General features: G+C 45.1%; 1 protein-coding gene across 7 annotated transcripts in view; it reads right to left on the bottom strand.

The window, feature by feature from the left end:
- The window catches only part of LOC139050390 (uncharacterized), a 527,729-nt gene that overhangs the window by 3,404 nt on the left and 497,698 nt on the right, over positions 1 to 26,627 (bottom strand). For all 7 annotated transcript variants that reach the window (XM_070526672.1, XM_070526673.1, XM_070526674.1 and 4 more), the window contains one exon: positions 7,211 to 7,264. In XM_070526672.1, the coding sequence (XP_070382773.1) occupies positions 7,211 to 7,264 (54 nt within the window). The remainder of the gene's footprint in view (positions 1 to 7,210; positions 7,265 to 26,627) is intronic.

The following is a 26,627-nucleotide window of genomic DNA, read 5'->3' as shown; positions in this document are numbered from 1 at the left end:
TCCAACCTTATAAGTGAAGATTAGGCATGCTCCACATTTTTTCATTCGCATTAGGCAAGATGGTCCTAGTTTTCATGGCACCACAAAGGGAATCGACCCAGTTTTCATTAATAGGGTCCCGGGATTGCCCTAACTTCTCACACAATGATCGGGATCAGCACTTCATAACCCTCCCTCTCACACAGGGTCAGTTCTCATTGCACCGTAACCAAAATTAGCCGAGTTTTTATGCGTCTTTTCTGAGATTGGACAGGTTTCTCCCTCAGGTTCTCTGGGATTGTGCCAGTTATCACTACAACAGTACCAGCATCAGCCCAGTTTTCACTATACCTTCTCTGAGGTCACATCTGTTTTCATCATCTTATCATGGAAATCTGCCAAATATTTATTGCATCTTTTCCGTGATCTGCCCCGTTTTCATCATATGTTTACCGGGATTGGCGCAGTATTAAAGAGAAGCTTTCGAGAATAAGCTTCCCGAAGTTTTCTGAATAAGGGTGTGTGCTGCTGTCTTGCCTACCAGCTCACACTGAGAACCCACTACAAACGTTGTTACCCTGAACGGTGTGCTGGCTGCTGGAGTTGTTTCCTTGGGAATTAATCAGCCGGAAAACAAATTGATCCTAAATATTCATTTTCAAACCAGCAATTTTCATATGTGTGCTTGTTTAATTTTATTGGGTGACCACCTTTCACAGCACAACAAATGCTATCGAGCAGCGCAGGACGGGCCTTAATTTACCGGAAGTTTCTGAAATTTATCGATAGTTTTAACCGTTGCCCAGTGTACTATTACACTTTCTCTGGGATCACCATAGATTTCATTACACCACCTCAACCTGCCCAGTTCAATATTACAGAGCTCCCGGGATAGCCCTACCTTTGATCATACTGCCCCCAACGCACTCGCTGGAATGCTTTGGGACTGACTCTGTTATACGTCTCCTGGATACGTCTTATTTTAACGAGACAGCATTAAGGAGCTCGTGTCGCAGAAAAGCCGGTGTCGTTGGTGTCGGCGGCGTTGACCATGAGCGAAAAATCCCGGTAGGCAATTCATAAATAAAAACAACTTGCAAGATGGGCCGCGTGGGAATCGAACCAGGGTCTGCGGAGTGTGAAGCGGAGACGCTAGTACTCAGTCACTAGTTCGATGCTTCAAATCGGTACAAAAGCGCCTCTAGTGAATGCGGTGTTGTCTTAGAAACGTGCCGTAGAATGTTATACTGCGGTGCAAATCGGTAATTATGAGCATGTAACTGACAGAAGTTGCAGTTACACGAGTAGCGAAGTACATTTCCGCTAGAATTCTTCTGCGCTTGCCGCACACGCAGAGTCGTCTTGCGGCAAACACAGAAGATCCCCTCCTCTCACTGTACAACGCTGCCCCGACATTTGGCGCGCCACGCGCGCATTGGGGCTGTGCGGGGACCGTTGCGAGGCGTGTCGCGGCCTCGACTCCCTCTCTCCTGACGACGCTTCGCCGTGCTCTCTCACGGGTTGCAGAATCAAGCGTCCTTCCTTTCTTTAGATCACTATCTACATATCCCTCTGCCCGTGCCGATCACGACGTTTGGCTGGCGTTCCCCCTCCGAGACACCGAGATTTCGGTTCGTTCCGCTTGCTCAGGCGCACGTTTCGTTGCCGTGTCTAGGTGGCTTTGGCCGAACGCTGCGTTGCTCGACGCTCACCGCGTGATTGGTGGGTGCAATGTCCGATGCGGGGCGCCTCGTAAGTGATCGCTGCGCCGTAGCGCATTGTCTTACACCCCTTGGCGGGTCGACGGGAATGCTGCCGCGTTCCACTCTTGAAGGCGAAGCTTAAGCTTCCTCCAATTTTTCATTACACCTTATCCGCGAATTGGAACTGGGTTCTGCTAAGTTTTCGTGAAAGGTTTGCCGTGAGGCAACATTTTTATGATGCTCGACGGGATCGTGGAGATGTTCTTAGAGCTGGGCCTTGGAATTGACCCAGTTTATTATCGTACTGTATCTAGGATTAGTCCAATTTCCCTTACAAACCTAGAACCTGCAGAATTTACTATTACATTGGCTCCGGAATAGGTCGAGCTATTATTAAACCGGCTTTGAGATTGGAACAACTTTCATTGTATCATCACTGGGAATTGCTCAGTTTTCATTACATCATCCCCAGGATCGGCACACTTTTCATCACACCCTATTAGTGATTGGCGTAGTTTAATAGGTGCTGCTCAAGTTTTATTAAGCATTCCACAAGATCAGCCGAATTTGCATGACACTCTCTGGTATCCGCTGAGATCTTATTGCACGTTTCGCGATCCATCCCATTTATTTTTACACTGTCGCAGGAATGGTTCCCATTTTCAAAACACCTTATCCAGAGTTCGCTCAGGTTTACGCGATGAAACAAATTTTATTCAACTCTCCGAGACAGGACAAGCCTTCAATAGAAATATTTGGTGACGGGCCGAATTTAGTATGACACTATTTCTGGGATCAGCGCATTCTACAAGTTCAGCAACCGACTGAGCAGATGTGCTAAATCTCCGGGAGGAACGCAACGAAATCGCGTCAATATAAGTCCATTATACGCATAAAGTTAGATATTTCTCGAAGAAATGGTATTTGGTGGTTTATTAGGTGCGTAAGTGTGTCGGAAATATGTCCGCAAGAAGCACTTGTGAAGGAATAGTACAAGTCGCTGTATGTGCTAATGCATGGAAGATGCGTCTTTCTAAGGTTAGCAGCCGGAAAAAATCAAACGAACGAGCATGACATTCTACAAAAGAGCCAAGGTGTGTACAATTAAGATCTTTTGTACACTGGCAGTGCAGTTACATTCCTGCGTCACGTGTAGGCATTCCATGATATAAGTGCCAGGCGGTTGGAGATGTTCCGACACATAGAATATTGACACGTGTACTTGATTATCTTTCACTGTGACCGCGTTCCACCGTCTAACAAACCTCATGGCCCAGCTCGGGACGCGTCAGCATGTTTAGGGAGTTTCTGGAATGTTACCGATGGTTCGATCCGCTGTCTGTTGTCAGTGAACATTGTGCATTCTGACTTGTGTGTATATGCGACGCGAATTGTGTATGCTTTCTGGAACACGCGCGGGCACCAACGATTTTTCTGGAAGCTTCGATGGCTCATGTATAAAAGCCGATGCTACTTACCCACTGATCAGAGTTCCTACCACCTACGATTGTGTTCGCCGCTTACGTTGTGGTTTCATTGACACGTGTTTTTATGGGCAAAAGTTCACCCAATAAAAGTTAGTTTCGCTATTCACAGCTTTCCTACTGTATTCTTGACCGTCACTGCAACGTCAGAATGTTATAGTGCATTCGCCTGTTTTTGCACAACAATCACAATGTACATAATGGTGGAAACCTAACACCGCCAAATTTTAATTCGTTATGGTACTTTTGCGCATGACCGCTAGTTTTTTTATTGTTTAGATTTCTAGGTTCTATACATGTAGGGAAGTATTCGCTGTTGCTCAGCGCCAATTAGAACGAGATGGTGATCAAGTACTATGAGAACGATTTACAGATGCCCAATGGTTCACGAAACCCGGGGCAAATTTTAAATCGCGAATATACATGTAAAAAAAAGATAAGTATGCTCGGGAGATAGAACCGACTAATGCAGCTAGTTATGAGGCTGTCACCGCAGCATATCTCGGAAACCTCCGGCCTTTAGTTGGTTTGATCATCATAGGAGATCTTGTAATATATTCGCCATTTCTGAGAATGTTGTAATGTACTTTTTGGACGCGAAATCATCGAATGGCCAATTGAGCCAAGATGCCGGCGTCTGCAGCAGCAAACCGGTGCTTATATTCCCATTGGCTGCGGTGGCACTTCACCTGCGCGGCTCGACGCGGCCGAGCGGCCAAAATATTCCCTTTGGCTGCGGCTCTGGCGTTCGAGGTGTTGCGTGAGCCGAATGGCATCTTGTTACTTCTCCTCGGTGGTCGCTTTAAGCAAACGAATGCTCAAAGAAGTCAATGAATGTGAGTAGTGTCACGTTGACTGTGGTGAGTTTTGTATACACATACCCACACTCAGAAGCCGAGTGTCTTACGCAGTGGACTAAACCAGCACCTCCCAAATATCAGGCCTGTGCATTGCACCTTACATCATGCTACTTGGACCGAAATTACCATAGCCAAGTCCCGTAGAGCAAAAGCGGCGACATCAGAATCAACGCAGCTTACTCGGAAGCGTCTCCATTAGATTCTATGACAATAGGGAAAGGAAGCATGACGTCACCAATGGAAGTGCTGTGGTCTTGTGGTATCTAAGACGCGTTGGCCAAGCACGTCAACGCGCTCCCTGGCGCCCGAAGAGTTCATAAACCAAAGGACAGCTCAGCGGCGCTGAAAAGGACAGTAAAAATCTATGCGGACTGTGCTGAGCTAAACTACGATAGGCGAAAGCCTGTCTATGAATGCCACTACAGCTGTTCTCCGAACTGTTCTGCGAACGGACGCCCCCGTGGCCTTGAGTATGGGATGATATCACAGCTATTTGGCTGCAAGGTTTGTCGCCGATGTGCGCGCACCCACGCGCGCATGTTCGCGCTCTCCCACGCGCCTACTCGCACAGCGCTACTGGCATGCCACCTCCTCTCCTTGCTCCCCTCGCCGGTGATCACCGCTTGCATGCGTCCGCCACGCATTGCGCCCGCACACTCATGAGCCACTTAGGGCTTACGTCTTAATCCATTCGCATTCAGAACTCACAAAGGGTGATTAGGCATCCTCTGATTTTTGTTTAATTACACTGGAAAAAAAACGCGCCCGCACACTTATCGCGTCGTTAGGTTCAGTCAGAGTGTTCTCTAAGTATATATAAATGTTTTCGCCATTACCTGCACTAGTTTGTGGTGTAAGCACAGTTCTTGCATGTAGTACCTGGTACCTTTGATGGCTAAATCTCCGTAGCAGCTATATGAACTTTCTTCGACCGCACAATGGAAAGCTTTCGGTGTCAGCGCTCACTTGACTCTTAAAAAAAGCGTATGCCACGCTGCGTTGTTGTCTCGCTTTTGAATGCCGCCAATGCACAACACAGGAGATGAGCCTTGCTGTAAGTTTGTGTTTGTGGCCAGGAAGACACATGAAGACAACAACAAATACCAAACAAAACGCCAGAATATACGGAGTGCGTTGGGAAGACCGCTTATATTTTCAAGTGTGAAGTTAATGGAATTTTATTTTCTGTTTGTGTTACAGAGTAGTTAAGGCTCACTGATCGAGCTGAAAATGAATAAAAAATTGGCACAACTCATTTCCGACTGTGCGAAAGGTAGCCCTGTCACCCCCTGAACGTTGACAGTCCTAGACATACTCCCAACTTAGTGATAAGTGAAGAACAATGAATTATCTTTAACTCATTCAAGCTGCCAAAAAGATATCTGACGAGTTCATTTTTGCATAGAATCGAGCTTGTCGCTGCATTCTAAACGAACAATCCGAGCAAATTAGAACAGATACCGGCCTTGGCCGAATAAATGACGTGATCAGCATACCAGAGAGCACCTAGAAGGCACCGAGCAACATTTTTTTCTTGTTTATTACGGCAGTCAGTAATATTCAACGACAACGCGCAGCACTCAGAAGAAAGAAACATTAAGAAACCCCTCTAAATTGCGCGAAGAAATCAGCGTGCGCGCTCTCGCCGGGCCGAATCGATGTCCTGTCATGCAACTTTCGCCCGAAGAACAATTGCAGCGCTGACGCTTCCAGTGGTCGGCCTCAGACCGCTGGTGGCCGCATACCATCGGGGCCGCAATGCCCAAATACTCTCGCGTAGCGCGCTGTCCGTACGCGTTAGATAATCACAGGCGTTTCAAGCTATCATTGAGCGCTTCGGCCCCCGTCCCCCAGATGCATTTCCCATGAATCAGTGTTGAGGTTCAGGACGTGCTAAAGATGGAATAATTAATCTGTCCTGAAGGCTAGGATACTGCAGAAATCACTAGCTCAGGTGTCCGCGCACAATGTTAAGTGCACACACACTGACGCGTCAGACGCACATAAAGACCGGCGTGCACCACACACTGCACACAGACGCATGCGAACACCACGCACGCACGAAAAGATGCACCTGACCACACATAAAAACGCTACCATACCAACGCGCACACAAACACACGCACACAAGCAGCGTGCTCCGGCGACAGGCACGTATCACAGTCTTACACCCGGCGACAAAATGTTACGGACCATGAAATCCGAGAAAAATTCCGCAACCTCATCGCGCCGTCTGGTATTTGCATTTAGAGCCTCGACTAGAATATGCTAAGAACATTGTCGTGTGCAGTTTTCACTCGCTACTGCTACAAGTTTCTGAGGAATTGCACGTGTTTTGGAGATACCGTGGTCCATAGGCTTTTGTCGCCTGGAGTACACCCATAAACACTCACACTTCTCTCACATGTAGACACATCACTCACATATAAACGCTGAAAGACACATAGATACACAATCACGCAGGCAGATAGGCCCACATGTACAAAACAAACGTATGCAAAAAGGGGGCATAAACACAGACACAGATCATACACGCACATACATAAATGTCACACATATACACAGAGAGAGATGTAGTACACATATTACATATACATACGCGCAAACATGCACACACACGCACGCCCGAATGCACAGAGCGAGAGAGAGAGAGAGAGAGAAATTTCATCAGGATAAACACCACATTACTACACTAGCGCTTTGCGCCGTGTAAATTATGACCTCACTTCGTGTTTTTTTTTTCTGGAGTAGAACAGTTTTTTTAGGGATTAGAATTTGCCCACGCACACAAGATAATAAACTCAGCTTACATAAACACCGTGGTCATGGATTACATCGGAATTGCGCTTACCTACGGAAGCCGTTGCGTGCTTCATTTACGGAGATAGGATGGAGCTCACAATTGCAGTTAACGCCAAATGAAACTTCAAGAAGAACATAACTTTCTGGGTAGTCGGTGACCCATATTTGACCACGGTGAAGTGCAATAGACAAAACAAAGGAAAGCGAAAACGAGGGACAAGCCCTTTTGAGATGCATTTGCTAAAATATGTAGAATTTCTAAACAGCGAATTCAGGGTCCAAGTAGACAGTCCAAGGTGGAGAAGTTCCCCGCATGACATGAATGGTTTTACATGGGTTTTTGCTTAGCTTTCCCTTTACCAGAGTATTTGTGGTTACTCACATCAAATCCAGTCCAGAAGATGAGATACATTAGGCTTCCGTAGATCAGCGCTGCCTGAAAAATCAAAATAAAGAATAGAAGCTGTTCATAAGAGCAATGTTTTGAACGGTTTAGGCCAAACTGACTACATACTTCTTGTAGCCTCTCTCATATGTGCCAGGCAATTCTAATGCCCAAAGCGAATTGGTTACATTTAACAAATCAAGCCTACTGGCCATTACTGACACAGGTGCATAATTCAAGTTTTTTCCTCGCCATTTTTCATCGTCCAATCACTATGACCAAATGGTCGCTTGGAGCTGAACGCCCGTAGATTTCTAAAAAAAATCGAAGATGTTGTCCCCGTTGGAATAGTGAAAGAGCGCTGCCTTATCTGACTGGTGACTCTACAGGAATAATAACGTACTTTCCTGAACCTACGCGCTCATCAGCGATCACGCTGGAATCTACGATAGCCCTTGAATTCCTATGACTTGCATACAATGTGCCCACTGGGTTCTGTTCCCAAGTGGAGAGGCTGCTCAGTGCCGGATATCCGTATTCTCTCCTTACTCCTTAGTGCGGAAAACTGTCTCCGGTGAGGCAGCCAGACAGCGACAGAAGCAGGTACGCTATCATACCTTACCTTCATGGCATTCCTCACAGTATAAAAAGAGTCGCCCAGCATGTAGGCGTTGAAGTTGTCGGCGCCTAATAAGCTAGGTCGACATTGTCGACAGGACAGTTACGACAAACCTCAACAAGCAGTCCCTAGAAAAAAGCATGCCACACCATTTGTCAAGTGTGAAGCCGGGGTGGTGTACGAAGTGCCTATACCTTTTGGACACTCCTACACTGTGTAGACTGGTCGTTGATTACACAATCGTTTAAGAGAGCATGCCTGTAGTCTCAGCTGAGGTACGGGTAGCAACTTGGTCTTACTCTATAGTACGTGTCATGTGTGCCGTACTAAGGGGCCTGACTTCTCACGGTGCGCGATCCGCAAAACGCTACATTAAGGCTCGTGCACGTCAAATCTTTCAGGTTGCCGTTATCGCAGCGAATGGTGCGTCTTGCGTCAGCACTCCATTTGTGGCCCTGGCTGAGGCAGAACTTATGTTAACAACCGCCGTACATAATTCTGGGAAAACGTAATCGGTGTCTCACACTTGTAGTCATGCGCAATGATGTATTCTTGTTTTCTATAGGTATATGCACGTCGCTTCTTAACCAAGAATTCAGTCGTCATTCAACGACAGTGTGTGTTCCCCCTTCATTTCCCTCGTCTTTGCGCGCTGTTCAGCTGTAGAGTATGTACCGACAAGCCCAAGCCGTCGCGGTCCTGCATGAAAGCTGGTGCACTTTGCCAACAGCTCAGATTTCTAAGCACGACAATTGTGATTTCCGCTATCGTTTTGTTGTTAATGTTGTTTGGTTTATTCCTAATAATTTTGGCAAAGCATACATTTAAATTCTTGGTCCGCGCACTCAGCAGTTCTATTCTGGCAAGTGACTACAACGTGGCGTCGTGTGGAAGGGCTCCTTCAATTCGTAGCCGACGTACCTTGCAAGCTAAAATCATTAGGATAACGCCACTGTGTAAGACAACTGTGTTAGGCGTAGGCTACAAGGTATGCTATGGGAGTGCGGACGACTGCCTCAAAGAACAGCTGAGTTTTCTCCAAAGTCAAGAGCGATGGCTACTCCTTGTGTCAGCATCAAGGATCGTTATTTTAACCATGCAGCGAGGCACCTTACTCCTGCTTCTTCAGACGGCAAGAAACGTGGCTCATGACCTTCGCACGGGTCACAACATTAAAAAATTAAAACTCTCAAGACAGGCTGCGTCACATATACTTTACATTGCAAGATGCCGCCATGACATAGTACGAAAATGGAGTCTGTTCTAATCACATAGTACCTGTTTCGCAGAACCTTTTAATGGCTTTCGCAAACGTCACTCAATCGTTGCGTGGGCTGACAGGCGGATGGGCTAATGGGCACGCTGAGCGCGAAAAAGAAGCGACTTCACTCAATGTTCCGGACTTTAACAGTCTCAACGCCGAATATAAGGCAGTCAGCAATACGCTCATCCCCTCGAAGTCCACCTTACCAACTTCACCAGTGGAATTCGCAGAACAACCTTTCGGCATTAATCCGAGTCTTCCCGGGCGTAAACTAAGTCAACTACCTTTCTTCCTCCTATATTATAGGAGCGTTCTTTTCATAATCAAATATTTATAAAGAAAGCAACACAGAACAACCGAAAAAACGCGCTCGAACAGTCTGTCACAGCCCGCACCATGTTTGGAAATGTGGACGAGAGACTGTACTCAAACAAGTAGAGGAAATGCTGCGCGAAATTTCCAGCCATTCAACAGTCGGTAGCAATCACTTAAAAAAATTATGAAACGCAATGTCCCCGTATGTTATTAGACAGTTTTAGTTGGGCGCTCGCAGCAGGTCTGCGTGCGCAGGAAACCCCCGGAGGCGACAGTGCGCATGGGCTGCGCGCAGGAGCAAGCACGGTCTCTTGCGTGCGCCCACAGCTTCTAAAAAGCTACGTAGCTTCCGCTGCGAGTTCTACGGGCTTTTGAGAGACGTTCTCCCGTGTTCTCGCGTATCCGCGAGAGCACATTTTTCGATACGGCTATAGCCGTAGCCGAACTATTTACTAAGGTAATCGCAAATAGAACCAGGAGCACCTTAGACTTCTGTCAAGCAAAGGACCAAGCAGGATTCCGTAAAGGCTACTCAACAATAGATCATATTCACACTATCAATCAGGTGATAGAGAAATGTGCGGAATATAACCAACCCTTATATTTAGCTTTCATTGATTACGAGAAAGCGTTTGATTCTGTCGAAACATCAGCAGTCATGGAGGCATTACGGAATAAGGGTGTAGACGAGCCGTATGTAAAAATACTGAAAGATATCTATAGCGGCTCCACAGCCACCGTAGTCCTCCATAAAGCAAGCAACAAAATCCCAATAAAGAAAGGCGTCAGGCAGGGAGATACGATATCTCCAATGCTATTCACAGCCTGTTTACACGAGGTATTCAGAGACCTGGATTGGGAAGAATTGGGGATAAGAGTTAATGGAGAATACATTAGTAACTTGCGATTCGCTGATGATATTGCCTTGCTTAGTAACTCAGGGGACCAATTACAATGCATGCTCACTGACCTGGAGAGGCAAAGCAGAAGAGTGGGTCTAAAAATTAATCTGCAGAAAACTAAAGTAATGCTTAGCAGCCTCGGAAGAGAACAGCAATTTACAATAGGCAGCGAGGCACTGGAATTCATAAGGGAATACATCTACTAAGGGAGGTAGGGACGGCGGATCCGGATCATGAGACGGAAATAATCACAAGAATAAGAATCGGCTGGGGTGCATTTGGCAGGCATTCTGAGATAATGAACAGCAGGTTGCCATCATCCCTCAAGAGAAAAGTATATAATAGCTGTGTCTTACCAGTACTCACCTACGTGGCAGAAACCGGGAGGCTTACGAAAAGGGTTCTACTCAAATTGAGGACGACGACACGAGCTATGGAAAGAAGAATGATAGGTGTAACGTTAAGGGGTAAGAAAAGAGCAGAGTGGGTGAGGGAACAAACGCGAGTTAATGACATCTTAGTTGAAATCAAGAAAAAGAAATCGGCATGGGCAGGACATGTAATGAGGAGGGAAGATAACCGATGGTCATTAAGGGTTACGGACTGGATCCCAAGGGAAGGGAAGTGTAGCAGGGGGCGGCAGAAAGTTAGGTGGGCGGATGAGATTAAAAAATTTGCAGGCAGGGCATGGCCACTATTAGTACATGACCGGGGTCGTTGGAAAAGTATGGGAGAGGCCTTTGCCCTGCAGTGGGCGTAACCAGGCTGCTGCTGCTGATGATGATGATAGCCGAAGATACAATTCTGTCTCGTGGTTTGACTGATTGGTGGCTGATATTGGCTACACAGTTCCAAAGGTCACATGTGGCCGCGCTGAGTAGCGCACGACCGGCTCGTGCGCATGCAAGCCAACAAGCCCTTCTCAACTTTTGTGTCAGGCCAACTATTGCCCTTTCGTTCGCGCGTGTTTCGTATGCACTTCCTCACACGGTGCGTGCGTGGGTGGTAGCAGAAACCCAACTAAAAGCCTCTATTGTCGCTTTAAGAAATCGTGAAAGCAGGACGTACACCCGCTCACTCGAATTGAAGACTCATTGAACTGCCTTTCCAATGACAAATTTCTTCGATGGCTCTCGAAAAAGGATACTCGCCATTAAAACTCGATGAGACTGCTCGAAATAAAAGCGCGCTCATGCGGCTGTGCAGCATGGCCCATTTCACTGTCGTGTCATTCGGGTTTTGTAGGGCGCCTGTAAGGCTAAGAATAAGATGTTGGGGTGACTTAAAGGAGCGGCCTATCTCGTCGACTGTGACGAAGTCGTCATTGGTAAAACACTCGACGATTATCTCAGATTGTTTTGATCAGTACTTGAGGCATTGAAGGCCTCCGGGGCCCACCCAGAAGTACAAAAAGAAAAGCGTACGAAAACCTCCTATTCCAGCGCTACGTCATCAGCAAATCTGGAATCAGTGCTTGCCCTGAAAAGACAGATGTCATAGCAGATTTTCTGCAGTAAGTTCACAAGAAGCCACACCGAAGTTTTTTTTTAATTTTTGGTACATGTGCCTATGGGTGTTTTGAAAATGGCTTTGCTAGTACGGCCGTGCCTCTGGCACTTCTAACAAAATCAGATGTGAAATTTAAATGGTGAATAACGGAGGTTGAATCGCTTCAAAAATTGAATAGACGCCTGCAATAGACATCGATGACACCCCTAGAAGGACAAGGATACCGAAATCTACACCGACTCAAGTAGAGTAGGCATCGACGCTATGAAAGTAAAAATAAAAAAGAGATTTCAAACTTACCGGTTACGTCAACGAACGCTAGCTCGCAGCTATCACAAGCAAAAGAAAACCATTCTATCAAGGAAAACGCTATAAATAGCATTGCAATGGCAATGGCAGAATTTCGGCCGTACCTTTACAGGAGGCCCTTTGCAGTCCTAAGCGACCACCATGCCTTGCGTTTGCTGGAAAACTTAAAGGGAGCTTCAGAGACGCTCTCACGGTGAAGATTCAGACAGTCAGATTAACACCAACGTGATTTAGTTGTCTGGGCAGAAGCACTTGTATGCCAATATGTTATCCCGCGGCCCTTTAGCAAGCCAGCAAGGTGAACAAGAGGATGGCGTCTTCCTTGGAAGAATAAGTGCAAAAAACTTCACCCAGAAGCAGTGAGCAGACACTGAATTGAATCCTCGTTCTTTACGTGACGAACGGATGACTTGATTATCAAGCAGGTCGTGGCGCGGGACTGCAGATTACTTTATTTTGACCACCAGGGGAGCTTTAGCGTGCCCCCAATGCCCGGTTCACGGTTGATTTTGCAATTCGTCCCCATCGAAACGTGGCCATGGTGGTCGGCATTTTAGGCCCCGACCTCGTGCTTAGCGGTGCCACGCCGTAACCCCTAAGGTACCTTGGCAGGTATTGAGCAGACGCGGGAACACACACAAAAAAAAGCTGTTGGATACGTGGAAAGCAAACCCGATATTGTTCCAAAGCCTATTTAGGCGAATATTTTGTTTTCTTTGATGAACGACGTCTTCTTCAAGATTACCTTCCCGCCAGTCGAGCTCACCTAACTCCTCCTGTAGGTACTATCAAAACTACGGCCAGAGGCCTACGTGACAACCTGACAGCGGCGCACCATGGCTGCTATGGTAGCGGGAATGTAAGCGAAGTACTGCTTACGTTTAGGCATGCCGAGACCATGACCGAAGGAAGACGCCCCCGACAACGTCGTCGGCGTTGCTACGGCTTATTGAACCGCCTTTCCGACCATTACAGCAAATTGAAATGGACTAATTGATGCATTACCAGTCACACACTTCTGTAAATAAGTAAATCATCCGGCCTAGCGGCCGTATCACTCGTTTCGTTGAAACGAAAGCCTTGCTGGAAGGTAGCGCGGCAGAAGAGGCGAAATACTTCGTGGACGACGTACTCGTTAAGCAGTGTCCGAGAAACCCCTATCAGCAACAGATTAATGCCTTTTGCCGCGACGCTTACTAAATCCACCATGCAATGCAGCAAGATAAGTCCCGCTGGACAAGAACCCAACAATCACTGTAATCATCTATCATCTGCTGCTTATTAACATCCCTTATGCACCTTCGTTTATGTAATCTGTGTTGAATCACGTAGTTTGAATAAATATAAATAATACTTATGTACTAAGGTTTCTTATAAGCTAATATTGTATAATTGTACTAGTACATTTTTGTTGTTTGCTGATGCTCTTGTCCATAAGTTATGTCCTTCACCTATTTTCCACTCCCTTCTGTAACTTCTTCGGGCCTAGGAAGTACGTTAAATAAATAAATAAGCCGCGGGACAGCCGTTCTTTCACCCAGCTTGCCACTCGCAGACAAATAGCCGTACGGAACGCAGGAACGAGGCCTTCCCCGAGACGGTAGCCATGCAAGCCGATTTCAAAAACAGGACGTTAAATGCCGTCCTTCCGTAGATCACACATGCTTGAAAAACGGCATTGCAAGAACCAAAGCAGAGGACTTTGGAGGAGCTCGTTTACGGTACCAAACAAGTGACGACACTTGACACCATGTTGCTGAACGTGCTCTAGCAACGAAGGAATGCCAGTTGGAACTGCAAGAAATTATTTTTCTAAAGCTATGAGCATGCCACCTTCTATGCAGTTGCATCATTCACAACAAAAAGTGTTGTATGCAGATGCGGAAAGAAAAATGTTATTGGAGATGGTAACGTTTAGCCACGTCGTGATTAGTACAAGAAGAGATGTCACGCATGAATCAATGAGTGATGAAAGTGACATATATTTTGACATCACACTTCAACCGCTTGTGTATAAGAATGACAGGTTTGTAGATGTGTTATGGGTATGTAGTTGCATAAGCTGTCCGTTTCCACACTTGCAGAAGATGAAGGTTTGGCTTGTCATTCCAAAGCATGCTGAGAAAGATGCACTGCACAGTTTACAGCCGAGTCCCAAACATACGTGTCGTTGTTGACCAAGAGCGTGTTAAAAACCAAGCATGCTAAGTGTGAGCTGTCTCATACTGAATACAAATTTTAAAGAATTAATAAGAAAATAAATGTATCTGTCATCCTGACTGCTGATTTGCTGTTCCTAAGGGATGGAGTATAGTGCGAAAGTGACGTACATATTTTATTTGTACATATTGTACTCAACCCACTGCAACCGTGAAAAAAAAAAGGAAAGAAAGGAAGGAAAATGTAATTATGCGAAATTATACAGATGGAGCATCCTTTTTTTTCATGCTGAAGTAAACAATCAATATATTCACATGTGAATACGATATGTTCATGCATTAGAATAACTTTCAGGAGTCATATTATGTCAGCAAGACAGGAAGGTGGGTGAATTGGTTAGGATTTATCTTAGTTTTGGTAACAGCTAGTGCAAAGGTACGAGCAGTATAGAACGTTATTAAATACACGAGTAGGGCTGTTAATTGTTTGTGAACACTTTTCTGTAACGGTATGTGTTATATCCGCGTACACAGCCACCAGGCCGGCATGGATAAGCGTAGGTTATGATTGAGCTCTTCCATGTCATTTCACGCGCTGATAACCACGACTTATTACAATACGGCAGTTTCTTGCTGTTTGCTAATCCGGCTTGGGCAAAGCTTCCGTCGTTGTGCGCCACCTCACGTCCGCCGTACGCGATGCCGGCCGGGCAATAATAGATTGACTTTTGTTTGGTACGCTCGCTGCGTGAGGGAAGCCCGCAGGTGAAGGACATGGAAAAATGGCCCATTCTTACGACGTGGGGTTCGATATATGACCTGTGATTAGCCCGAGGGTTCTTAGGTTAACTGCGTAGCAGTTGCGCGGCCCAATGCTTCGCGATGCCTGATTGTAGACGGCGGATATTTTAAATATGTAGTCGAAATGAACATATTTGAATTTCGCTTGCGTTCCGCTCGCGCAAGAGCTTTCAGCGACTCGCTGACTTCCCGGCTGTCGCCAGTGAATGTTCCCCTGCTAGACGCTCCTAGGTCCAAGCCCGTCCCGGGCCAAAGTATTTGCTTGCCCGCCCCGAGCGTCCTTGGACCGAGTTTGGCATATGCGGCCGACAACGCTTTCTGCCTGGCCAGCGCTAGTGGTAAAATCATGTTTTGTCAACAATTAGCTTAGCGTGTTAAGGGTATGTGAAACGTCGGTCGCTTCCGTATTGCAGCTCTGTTGTATCGCAGCTCCATATCGCAGGCCTAATCGAGGTGCCGTACTCGCTAGGACCTTTCCTTGCCGTGCTGCGCGTACACTATCACCGATAGATCGTTTATATGGACGGTAGGTAATAATAATAACGGTAACCTCGAGAAAGGAATCCATGTTATATACTGGCCCTGAAGATAGGTTCATGTTTGCCGAATCGCACCTTATGTATGTACGACTCGGTCGAATTGGCACGTACAGTTGACAGGCTGTCATGAGATATGCTCGCCGATGACATGCCGATGAAATGCTGTTTAGTATTTTTCTCGCACACAAATATATAAATGAACTTCCTTTTAGCGTGTAGACGAATGGTGAGGGCGGCATAGGTACAGTACTGTACATATTCGCCTGAAGAGGAACATTACAGATGTTCACATGGTATTCACATTTTATTAATTAACTGATGCTATATGTGGGCTGTGTGGGGCTTTAAGGTGTAGTGTAATATGCAATGTAGGAATGAAGTATTAAGAGCACACCAAATTTCTTGTCATATGACCAGCTGTGTAAAATCTGCTTTTCAAATGAACAAATATACCCCACAGGAATGCTACTTGTAGCTTCTTCAACTGAGCTACCACATTTTAGTCACATATACAGCTAGGTTATGCAATGCAATTTTAGAACATGGCTTAAGTAGCAAAAAGCTTGCATAATCCTAAATACAGTTAATACATTAGGGGTGCAGCCTTAGTTACTCTACACATTGCATAATCGGCCCACTGCAGAGTATTTACATAATCTGTTTTGTACTTTTTTCATGCATGTGGCTGCAAGCCTTTGTTTTCAAGAGTGCACCTAAAAAGAAAATGTTTGTATTTGGTTTTGAGGATGCACTCGGGTGGCCAAGAGAAGAAACATGCCAATTATAATATTTTTTTATTAAAGAAGTTGCATTGGACCAGCAGGACCTGCCTTTCATACCATGATTAGGGCAATTAGGGCAGATTGCACTTGACAAAATCAAGAAAATGTATCATCCACTCTAAGTAATTGGTGAGCAAGCTTCAATACCATGAGGGACCAGTGAACCTTGGCTTTGGTATGACAGGAACGGTTTTGAAAATAGGAAAACATATGTGCGTAAGGGACAGGAGTTGACTGTCTGAAACCCACGGATGACTCCATTATAAACGTAAGCAGCAGTGCTTGTGCCATGCCCTGCTGCTTAATTTCAGAGAGACTAAGAGATGAACGAAAGGCATAGATGCAAACATTGAGAGGAGCATTATTTATGTTTTTTTGCAATATCATGGTACACTTACCACAAATTATAAACACTGCAATAGTTGTCTCTAGCTTGCTCATTTTAATAATGGTTCCATTCACAGTCTCAACCTAAAAGCATAACACAACACATTAAATTATTGCGCTAAAGTCTGAGAGTGTGCTGGTTACATATACTACATTTGGTTACATTTACATATACTGGATGAGTGAGGAGCATATGAACACACTTAGTGCTGCTTTACAAGTGAGATTATTCAATCTATAGAGCAACCTGATTTTAAACCTTCGCAGGTGACTGTTGAAGTCAATCCACATACATTTGCCCACATCTACTGTTTGTTCTATATTGATTTCTCGTTTACGTCTAATCACGGTGGGTTATATGGGATATTGCAAATAAACATTGAAGGCCATAATAATGAAAATAATATGGCCATTGAAAACAAAGGCCATCAGAATGACAGCAAAAATAAAGAATAAATTATATGTTTGTTTAGAAAAGCCTAATAAACTTATTAAATCACCCATTATATGCCTCTTAATTGGCTCTTGAAAGTTGAGCTCCAAGATTGGTATGGTGTGTATATCACTGAAAGTAAGCACCAGAATAGCAATACCAGAGTAACAGGGGAATCACCCATTGCAATCACCTCTGAAAATTTAGTCAATGGAGTTAGAAAGCTCTTCTGAATCACCTTTGAAACAGCGGAGTAACACTGTACCATTTTGGAACCATACAGTTGTGTTTCTCTGACATGACCCAAATACCTCAAATGGATCTCGGCACATATGGGAGAAGTAACCATGAATGGCCCTCTCGACCTCAAAGAGAAGGCCCACTGAGCCGCGTGAAAACTAACCCACCGCGGCTCGGATAGTGACGGCCCAACACCCCGCAACCTCCGGAGAAAGGGGAAGGACTGCGGGGAGGCGACGACAACGAAGTAGCGATACGAGACAGCAGGGACAGACTGGTCACGTACCATGACATACTGACACACTATATGAAACAAAGAGAAACATACCCACAACCCCGCAAACAACTCGACAGGTTTCAAGAAACAGATTGGAGAAGGTTGCAAACCAGAACGTTCTGAAACCCGGTACATTTAAACAGAGTAAATTCAGCACAATACCCTGACGCGAGCTGCAAGCTCTGCAAGCACGAACACGCAGACATGGCACGCATCTTTTGGAAGTGCACATAGTTCAGATCAATGTATGTAGAGGACACGATAGAACCGGACCTTCTCGAGGAGCGATGGCTAAGCGCTCTGACTAGCTCGGAACTCCACGACCAACTGTGGGCAATCATGTGGGCCCGGGTAGCGGTGGAAAGGCTATGCCTCACCACATATAATGCCCGGGTGGCCTGAGCCCAGGCTGGAAACCTTGCAGATCCTTTTCTCATTAAAGGTATTTCCGTACGTCCCTCCCTGGTCCAATAAAATTTACGTTCCTAAATGCCATGTGCATCTTTAGAGGCAAGACTTAGAGAGATACATTGGCAATCTAATCTCTCCACCATGGATGCTAAAAAGTCTCAAAAGACAAAATGCGACTCGCTGATAGATGCTTCATTTCAAAGAACATTTGTCCTTTTTACACATAATACTTTGTTTAAGGTCACATTCAGAGTAAGTGAAAAGCACAATTAGGCGTATAACTCCCTGCCTGTAATGATACTTTGTACAAACTTGCTGTGAAACAATATTGCATGAAGTTAGCTACACTGACTCTCTACAACTGCAAAAGATTACTCTTTTCATCGGGCAGCAGCGAACTTTCTTTCCATTCATAATAAGTGAGTCAAGATGCCTGTGCTCACATTATTAAAATTACGTATTTCTGGATGATAAATTGCAGTTAAGAATACTGCACCCTTGACATTGCTTGCAAAATTGATTCAGCAATGGCTGTCAAACTTGAGCGTAAAAGCATGTTTCGGCATCAGAGCAAACTTTTCAGGGTAGAAAGACGGTAAGTGAGCCTGGCACAAGAAGTGCGGGTAGATACATGTTCTTGATGTTGTTGTGTTCGTTATCTGCCATGGCATTGAAAAGGCCAGAGATGTGTCCCTGCATCTATTGTAAACAAGCAATAAACGTGAGTAGTTGTGAAGCTTGTGTATCTTCTGACAAAGCTATGTGGCTTTACTGTCTTGCTTCAGCTGTTAAATGGCAGTCAAGGAATTGGTGTGTCTGTATTTGGGTGATGTTTGATAAAAATGAGGCTACCTCATTGGTGTCATGCGTGACTTTACCGAGTACCAGCCCTGTTCTGCAGACTCTTGTCATGTATGGTATGGAGCTCAAGTAGAGTTGCAGACATCCATTGTATATTCCTTATTTTTATAAAGAGGGAAGTACTAAAGGCTGACTCACACTGTGCTTCCATCTCCTGTAATAGCAGCGTCTGTACAAAATACATTGGTCCAAAGGAATATCAGTGTACAGCCGTGCTATGGCTTTAAGTCTGTTCTTGCACCCGAGCAATCAGAAGTGACTGCAACATGCAACCTCTTTAACTGACATGCTTATTCACGTTGAATTAGCAATGCTGCCATGGTGTTCACCTGGGCATGTTCTTGAGCGAACAGAGGGAGAGCAGCTATTGCCCTCATCACGTTCTGAATAATGATCTCAATCTGGTATCTCTGCTTCGGTGAGAGCCAGTAAATCTGAGCCTGATAAATAATATGTGGCTGGAGTACAGACCAAACAAGATTACTGGCTATTTCGGTACATTCTCCTCCACATTTAGAAGCAATCCTTCATATCAGGTGGAAGGCTGATATTGGTGTCTTCTTTATTTTGCCTAGCCAATTTGATCTTGTTCCGGATCGGCGAACATCAAGAACAAGGATCGGTACTTCGATTTCTTGTAACAGGGGCCAGTGCCTTAGCTAGGAATATTTTGGTGCGTGTGTTGGGGGGGGGGGGGGTGTTGAGGAGGGTAGCGGGCAGGTGAGCATTTTCTGCACGTCGTCTTATGCCAGGTAAACAAAAATTTTGGGTTCGGGGGCAAGGAGTTACTTTCTCGGTGTAGAGCATGCTCCAAGGCAAGCCGGTCTAGTCTGGTGTCGTAGAAAACGCTTTTCTCAAAGTAATTCCCAATAATTGTTAGAAAGCTATACTGTGGCTCCTTTTCCTTGCAGCAAGGTGTGTATTGTCCAAAATGAGTGATGCACAGGTGATGGATGTCACCGCACCTATTGCTGCCTGCAAGTGTGAGCCACTATTAAGGAGCACAGCAGTAGTGGGCGGTAGTGCTAGTAAATTGACCTAATTAGCAAGGCTTCATTAGGCGTACACTGGAGTTAAATCTCACTTTTGATTAAAATGGCTGTGACATATGAGTAGGCTTTGTTTTTTGTGGCCATTATCTGGCTTTCGTGCACCCCCTGGATAGGCTGTATTATTCTTGCATCCCTCTGACAACAAGCATTTACTTGTGAGTACTTGCTGCTACCTTCATTATTGATTTTTTTTCTTGATATTCAGATCCCCGTCTTTGCAATGTGGCCTCTGGCTGTTTATGTTCTTATGAATGCAGACTTCTATGATGTTAACATATCTGAAAAGAAGCAGTATACAAACTGAATACTAGAATTATGGAAACCGCTGCTGTAAAATTAATGGTCAACTTCGGAAAGGGCCAGCTGAATTGGCCATGATGAATAATTTATTGAAGCTGTAAAAGCTGCTTTTCTGAATAAATTTTCCAAGACAAATAGAGCAATATGCGTGTCATGTTTGACAAGAATTCACAATTGCCTGAAACAGATTTGCTTTGAGAATTAGTCCAAGGTGCCACAAGCACACATAATGCAGAAGCTTGAAAGCAATACAGCGACAGCCACACACCTCTACCACGTGGTATAAAAAAATCCCAGATGGTAGCACACTACTCAGCGAGTTAAAGAAACATTTGTTGTCATTTCTCGAAATTCCTCTTTATTTTTAAAAGCTCAATTCAGAACTGGTTACTGCAGAATGTATTAATGTTTATGTCGGTTTCCATATTATAAGCCCCTCTGTGGCAACAAAATGCTGCACACACGTAATGAATCATGTATGCCCTCCTACAAAGAGTGCATTTTCTGAATGAAAACTGAGCGAATCAAATGACATGTGGCTCATTTATAGTTGCAGGTAAACTTGTTGGCTGATAGCACTAAGGGCAAGTAATAGTGGTATACACTTTATTTCTCTTAGTGGTTTGGACGGTCGGTGTGTCCCTCAGTCCAGGGCTCCACTGGTCTCTGTGGTTTGCTGGGCTTGATCGAGAAGAGCTCTCTGGCTCTCTACATCTTCACTAGCAAGCCAAACATCCCAGTACCAGTTACTTGGCACTTGCGCCGTAAGGGGCGAATTAGAATTTGGAGGCTGTAGTTCATACGCTCATCTTATGTGGGCAAGAGTTGGCAGCTCCCCGCACCAAGAACACGTACTTTCATAGAATGCAGGGTGTATCTTACTGAGTATTTGTAGGTGTAGATATGCGTTAGTCTGTACACAGCGTGAATCCCTCGCCTATTCTTCCATAAGGCTGGAGTGCGGGCAGCTATATTTTGGTCTCTCTTTTTCCTGGTTTTCGAAGGGGCCGTGTGAGTCAATGGGGGTTCCTTGAATGGACTGACTAGTGCTCGGATGCTTATTGCTCGAGCAGTTCGGTCCGCCCTCTCATTTTCCTCGAGTCCAGAGTTCGCCGGTCACCAAATTACCACCTGGTGCCAATCTGTGAATTTTGTGTGGGATGGTACCCGTCATGCACGAACACCATGCTGCCTTAGAGTCCATCATGGCCAATGCAGATTGTTGCTTTTGCTTCTGCACCTCGAAAGACCAGCGCTGTGGCTGCTGCCTTCACGATGCAAGTTAAAGGGTTCCCAATGGAGGTCGTTATCCCTCTGGACCGATTGAAGGACACTATTGTGAATTTGTCTGCTGCCACTCTACACGCATCTGTGTAGTATGTCTGGATTTCTTTCACATTTCTTTTGTGAAGCCTTTGATTGCTCCTTTATTCTGCTTTTGTGGTGTTCCGTGCTCATATTCTTTGGGATTCGTGAAACTAGAATTTCCTTTCTTGTTTGTCTGGGTAGCAAAACTGTGTTTTTCTTAGCCATACTGCTCTATCAGGGGATATCCCACCTTTTGTAAAAGAGCCTTTCCTTGTATTGTAGAATTCAGACGTTCTCTTTGAGGCATGAACACATGCAGTGTCATGTTCTTCATATGTGTTGCGAATACCAAGAGCCTCCAGCTTTTTGGCACTTCTGTTTTCGGGAGCCCTTGCTGCCCTGATGAACTTTAGACATTTCAGCCTTATTTAGTTTGTGAAAGGGGAGGCTGTAGGTCACCCTGCTAATATTAAATGCTTGCACAAATCTGAGTGCCTCCGCTTCTTTGAAGCTTTTTTGTTGTTTTGTGACTCCGTGGATCATTTGTGCCCCATTCCTTGTTCTTTGTTTTAATGTTTCTAGCATGTGTGATGCCCTGCTGTTGTCTTGGTACAAAAGCTCAGACTACATTCAGGTATGTGGACACCAAGGGCAAGAAACAAGAAAAAAATTGAGATTGGCTAGGTGGTTTCTTTTGATGCACTGAAACGTAACTAAAGTCCAAGTATGCATTCACATGACATCTGCACATAAACATATTACTAAAATACATCAAAGCCTGACCAAGCAAACAAATTCGCAGGCCTCATTGAATTTATTCCATTTATCCTTTTCAGCATTGGTCAGACGTGCAATACATCACTATGAAAACGCAGTTGTGTCTGCATCCTGAAAAAAAAATTGTAGGCAGTAACAGCCTGAAACTGTGATTTGTAATGCACAAATTTTTATGCATAGGGTTTGGTACAAGGAAGGGCTGGTACAGATTTCCAGTGAAAATGCATGCAGTTTGAAACTTATTTCACAAAACTGATAAAATGAACATAATTGTGTGCACACACTGCGTTCCTCCATTTAACACAGAAACAGGCTGATTGTTCGCAGTGTTCATGCTGCATAGCAGTAATTTGCCGCCTTAAAGATAATGATGCTGTAAGACAAATCGCTCCCTGTTGAAAAAGACAACAGGAATTCCCGTCACAACTACAGATATTTCTGTCGCGACTACAGAAATTGCTGTTGTTCGATAGAAGTTCCTGATGTTTCTGTAGTTGCGACAGACATTTCTGACATTACGACAAAAATTCTGATGTGCCAACAAAATCATCCTGTCGCGAAGACCAAGAGTACTGAAGTCGCAACCGAAACGTTCTGTCAGGACAAGAGTTCTGAAGTCATGACAACAGCTTTCTATCGTGACAGCGATTCTGTCATGGCAACAGAAAGATTCTGTCGAGAGGACGAAGAGTTCTGAAGTCCTAACAGAAATGTTCTGTCACGACAACAAGAGTTCTGAAGTAGCAACAACAGTTTTCTATCACGACAGCGACTCTGAAGTTACGACAGTAATTGTGACGTCGCAAAAGAAAAATTCTGTCGCGAGGGCCAAGAGTTCTGAAGCCGCAACAGAAATGTTCTGTCGCGACAACAAGAGTTTACGAAGTCGCAAAAACAACTTTCTGTCACAACAGGGATTCTGACGTCGCAACAGGAACTCTCTGTCGGGACTACACATTTTTGGTCATGGCGTTAGAAATGTGCCACTTTCCATCACAGCGACATACATTCTGAGGCCGCGACAGAAGCACTCTCAGTCGCGACGCTTTAAAATTGTATGTCGATTTCGCTCGGTGGTGTACCCTGTACTTTTCTCTTGCGCGGTATTCAGTCGTGCTTCTCTGAAGCCGGCAATGCGGATAGCACCGACATCGGTATTAAAGTCGACGTGGCCAATTGTTATAATTGTGCCGTGAAGACAAAGCGCCGTAAACGCCCTACTGGCCTCCTCAAAATCGGCCGTTGATAAAAATCATACCATCTGCGGGAATGGCTGCGTATCCGTTTTGTGTTATCTGGTAAGATGTGGCACACAGGCCCGTGGACTTACATGTGCCGTTACCCTCACACAGTTAATTTCCCAGAAACATTGCGTAAGCTTTTACGAAGCGAAAAAGAAGCTTTAGGTTGTTCCACAAAGTTGCGTGAAAAGCTGTCTCGCTCGGGTCTGATTATTCTGGTACAGCGCTGCCGAGAGAAGCCAGTATGCTGTCAGAATGAATAATCATCCACGAATGTTTATGTAGCTATTTTGCGTTGAACACAGAACTATATGTGCGCTCAAAAGTGTAGAGCGAGAGACAACTGTCGAAACAAGGAGTAGCAACCTAACAGTGTCCCCGGTAACCGTTGTCTATTTCTGTATTTCCTATTTATTATGGATATCCTACAGCAACATCGATGTTCTAGCACTACACAGTGTGCCTGTCGATGGTAAGAACAGTTTTGCTTTTCTAGAGATGCAGTACTTGATGCGGTGGAATGGAAGCACATCTTGGCTCTTAAAATGCAAATGTAAGCATAAACGTAGAGTGTTTATATAGGTAAAATATACACCAGGAGGCATGTGCGGCGTGGTGCAGTGGTAAGATGCTGGGATTCTCAGGTGGGAATTTCGAATCCCCTGTAAGGATTCTTTTTATTTTTCTTTTTTCTACTAACAAATTTACATAGCCTTAAGGAGGTCTCTGTCAATTTTTCATTATATATTGATCAAGAATTACAGGACGTCAGACAACAGAACGACAGACAACAGAAACAACGTCCGAAAATACGACAGACAAAAATTTCCTGTTGTGTTTTTCAAGTGGGCTGCCACAACCTATATCGACACTTAGGGCGAAATGGTTATCAAGCACACCTGATGACGAAATTCCAACACTCTTTGACCCGCCGTGGTTGCTATAAGTGTCCTTGGCGTTGTTGGTTAGTATTAAGCGCGAGGTCGCAGGATCACATCATGATTCTGTCACGTAGAACACGACAAATTGAAACAAAAAATTTAAATGTCTATTTTTTATGCGGTACTGGCTTTTTGAGTTTTCTTGAGAGTACCGATGGGTCTCAAGACCGCGACATAAAAGGTGTGAGCATTATGCGCATAGCGCAATGGGTCCGCGCCGTACTCACCACCACAGCTTGAAAAGGCCGCGTGAAACATGCGGCAACTGGGCAAGCGGTAATTCGAAAGGCGCCGTTTCCAAAGCAGTCGACACCGTGCGCGGCCCGATTCTGTGAGGACTGTGGGTGAGGTTTCCATAGCCGCTGTCATATTGTGGCGCAGTAGGGAATGCACGAGCACGGCGGCATCAACCACAAACGCGTATTGTAGTACACAGATCACGTCAAAGCGATGACTACGCGGTGGCCGATCACCGCCGTGCTGCGCAGTGAGGCAGGTAGCTTTCTTGTGACGTTCCACACTCCACAAAACACTCTCCGACGGCCGCCAAAATTACTTCGTAAGCACGCATATAGAGACACACGCAGAAATGCGATGAGCAACACAAGTGCTGTCACCGGCGCCGACGACAGTGGCCCTTTGCGGGCTGTGCCTTCAGTGTCACTTTTAGTTGATGGGAAAATGAACAGGAGCGACGACATTCTGTGGCCGAAGCCACCGAAGTTTTGCATGATCTCGCTTCCGAAGGCAGCTCGTCAGATGCCGACCGGGGTTTTGGCAGCGCGACAGGACATTGTGGTTGACGAGACGAACAAATCGTCTATTATATCGCCCTAAATAAGTTGGCTTGCGCTCCGGAAGTGTATATACTTGCAGAAAGAAAAAAAGAAAAAAGAAAAAAGAACCACTTGGACAATATATCTCTCCTTTCTAATTTCCTACTCACAGATGTGAAAAAAAAGAAAGAAAATAACGCATAAAATGAGAAATAGAACTCCGTTTACGCTAAAGGAAGGCCTCTAGCTTCTAAACTTCCTCTTAAAAAGGATGTAGAATTGAGGTTCTTTCTGCTTCTTTCATCCTCATTTTGCGAGGGAGAGAAATGGAGGACGCTGAACATTTCTACACCGCTGTAAGGGAGCACAATTTTCAGGCACGTAGTCTCAAGGGAGGTCACATTCCTTAATATGCATTTTTCGGCTCGTTTCCGTTTACAGTGCATAGAAGGGGCGCTTACGCGTTATGCTAACGCTCGGTTAGGGACCACTTGCGTGAGCGCCCTTTCTATAGCTCTTTGCGATAGGGAACCTCAGTCACTTAGAGGTTAATCGGTTCGAACTGTGTTCGCAGTGTGTATTGTAGCTTTTAATAGTTTTACGTTTGTGACGCATACGTATCAAAAGTTGAGTCATGATGACTCGCCATCGCTTGCTTACTTCCTTCCTTTCAACCCATCGGGAATAGTACATATTTGTGCGGGCGTCGATAAGCATGTTTTTCGCAGTCAGTGCTTATCACGTGCTTTTTTTGACCGTCTTCTTTAAAACTAACATATTTGTTTAAAATGAATGAAGCATACCCTTCGTGTCACCCACTCAGTGACCAAAGTTTGCCCAGTGGCTGCTTTTGAACGCTGCTTGTAGGGCACTGCGGCCCGGTTGTCTAGCTCCTAGACAGTGAAATATACAAAGCAGTAAAGGATACACAAGCATACCGTTAAGTGGGTGAAGTATCCAATGAACTCTAATCGTCATTGGGGTACCAAATTAGTAAGGAGTCTGAAGGGTCCCACCTATAACGTAGGTCGAGTTTCCTGTTTTATATCTTGCGAAAACAGTGGCCAGCATTCTGGCAAAATCCCCTAGCAATTGTTGATTCGCCCAGGCTAAAAGTAGCTTACGTTGCATTAAATTTTGTTTTCTGCTTTTGTTCATTTTTACAGTGCTTCTTTTTCTATTTGAACTTTAAGATATACCTACGTAATATG

This window comes from Dermacentor albipictus, chromosome 10, assembly GCF_038994185.2.
Source record: "Dermacentor albipictus isolate Rhodes 1998 colony chromosome 10, USDA_Dalb.pri_finalv2, whole genome shotgun sequence".
In the NCBI taxonomy this organism is placed as follows: Eukaryota; Metazoa; Arthropoda; class Arachnida; order Ixodida; family Ixodidae; genus Dermacentor; species Dermacentor albipictus.
Note: the sequence above shows the minus strand (reverse complement) of the source record. Positions and strands in the feature narration are given on the sequence as shown.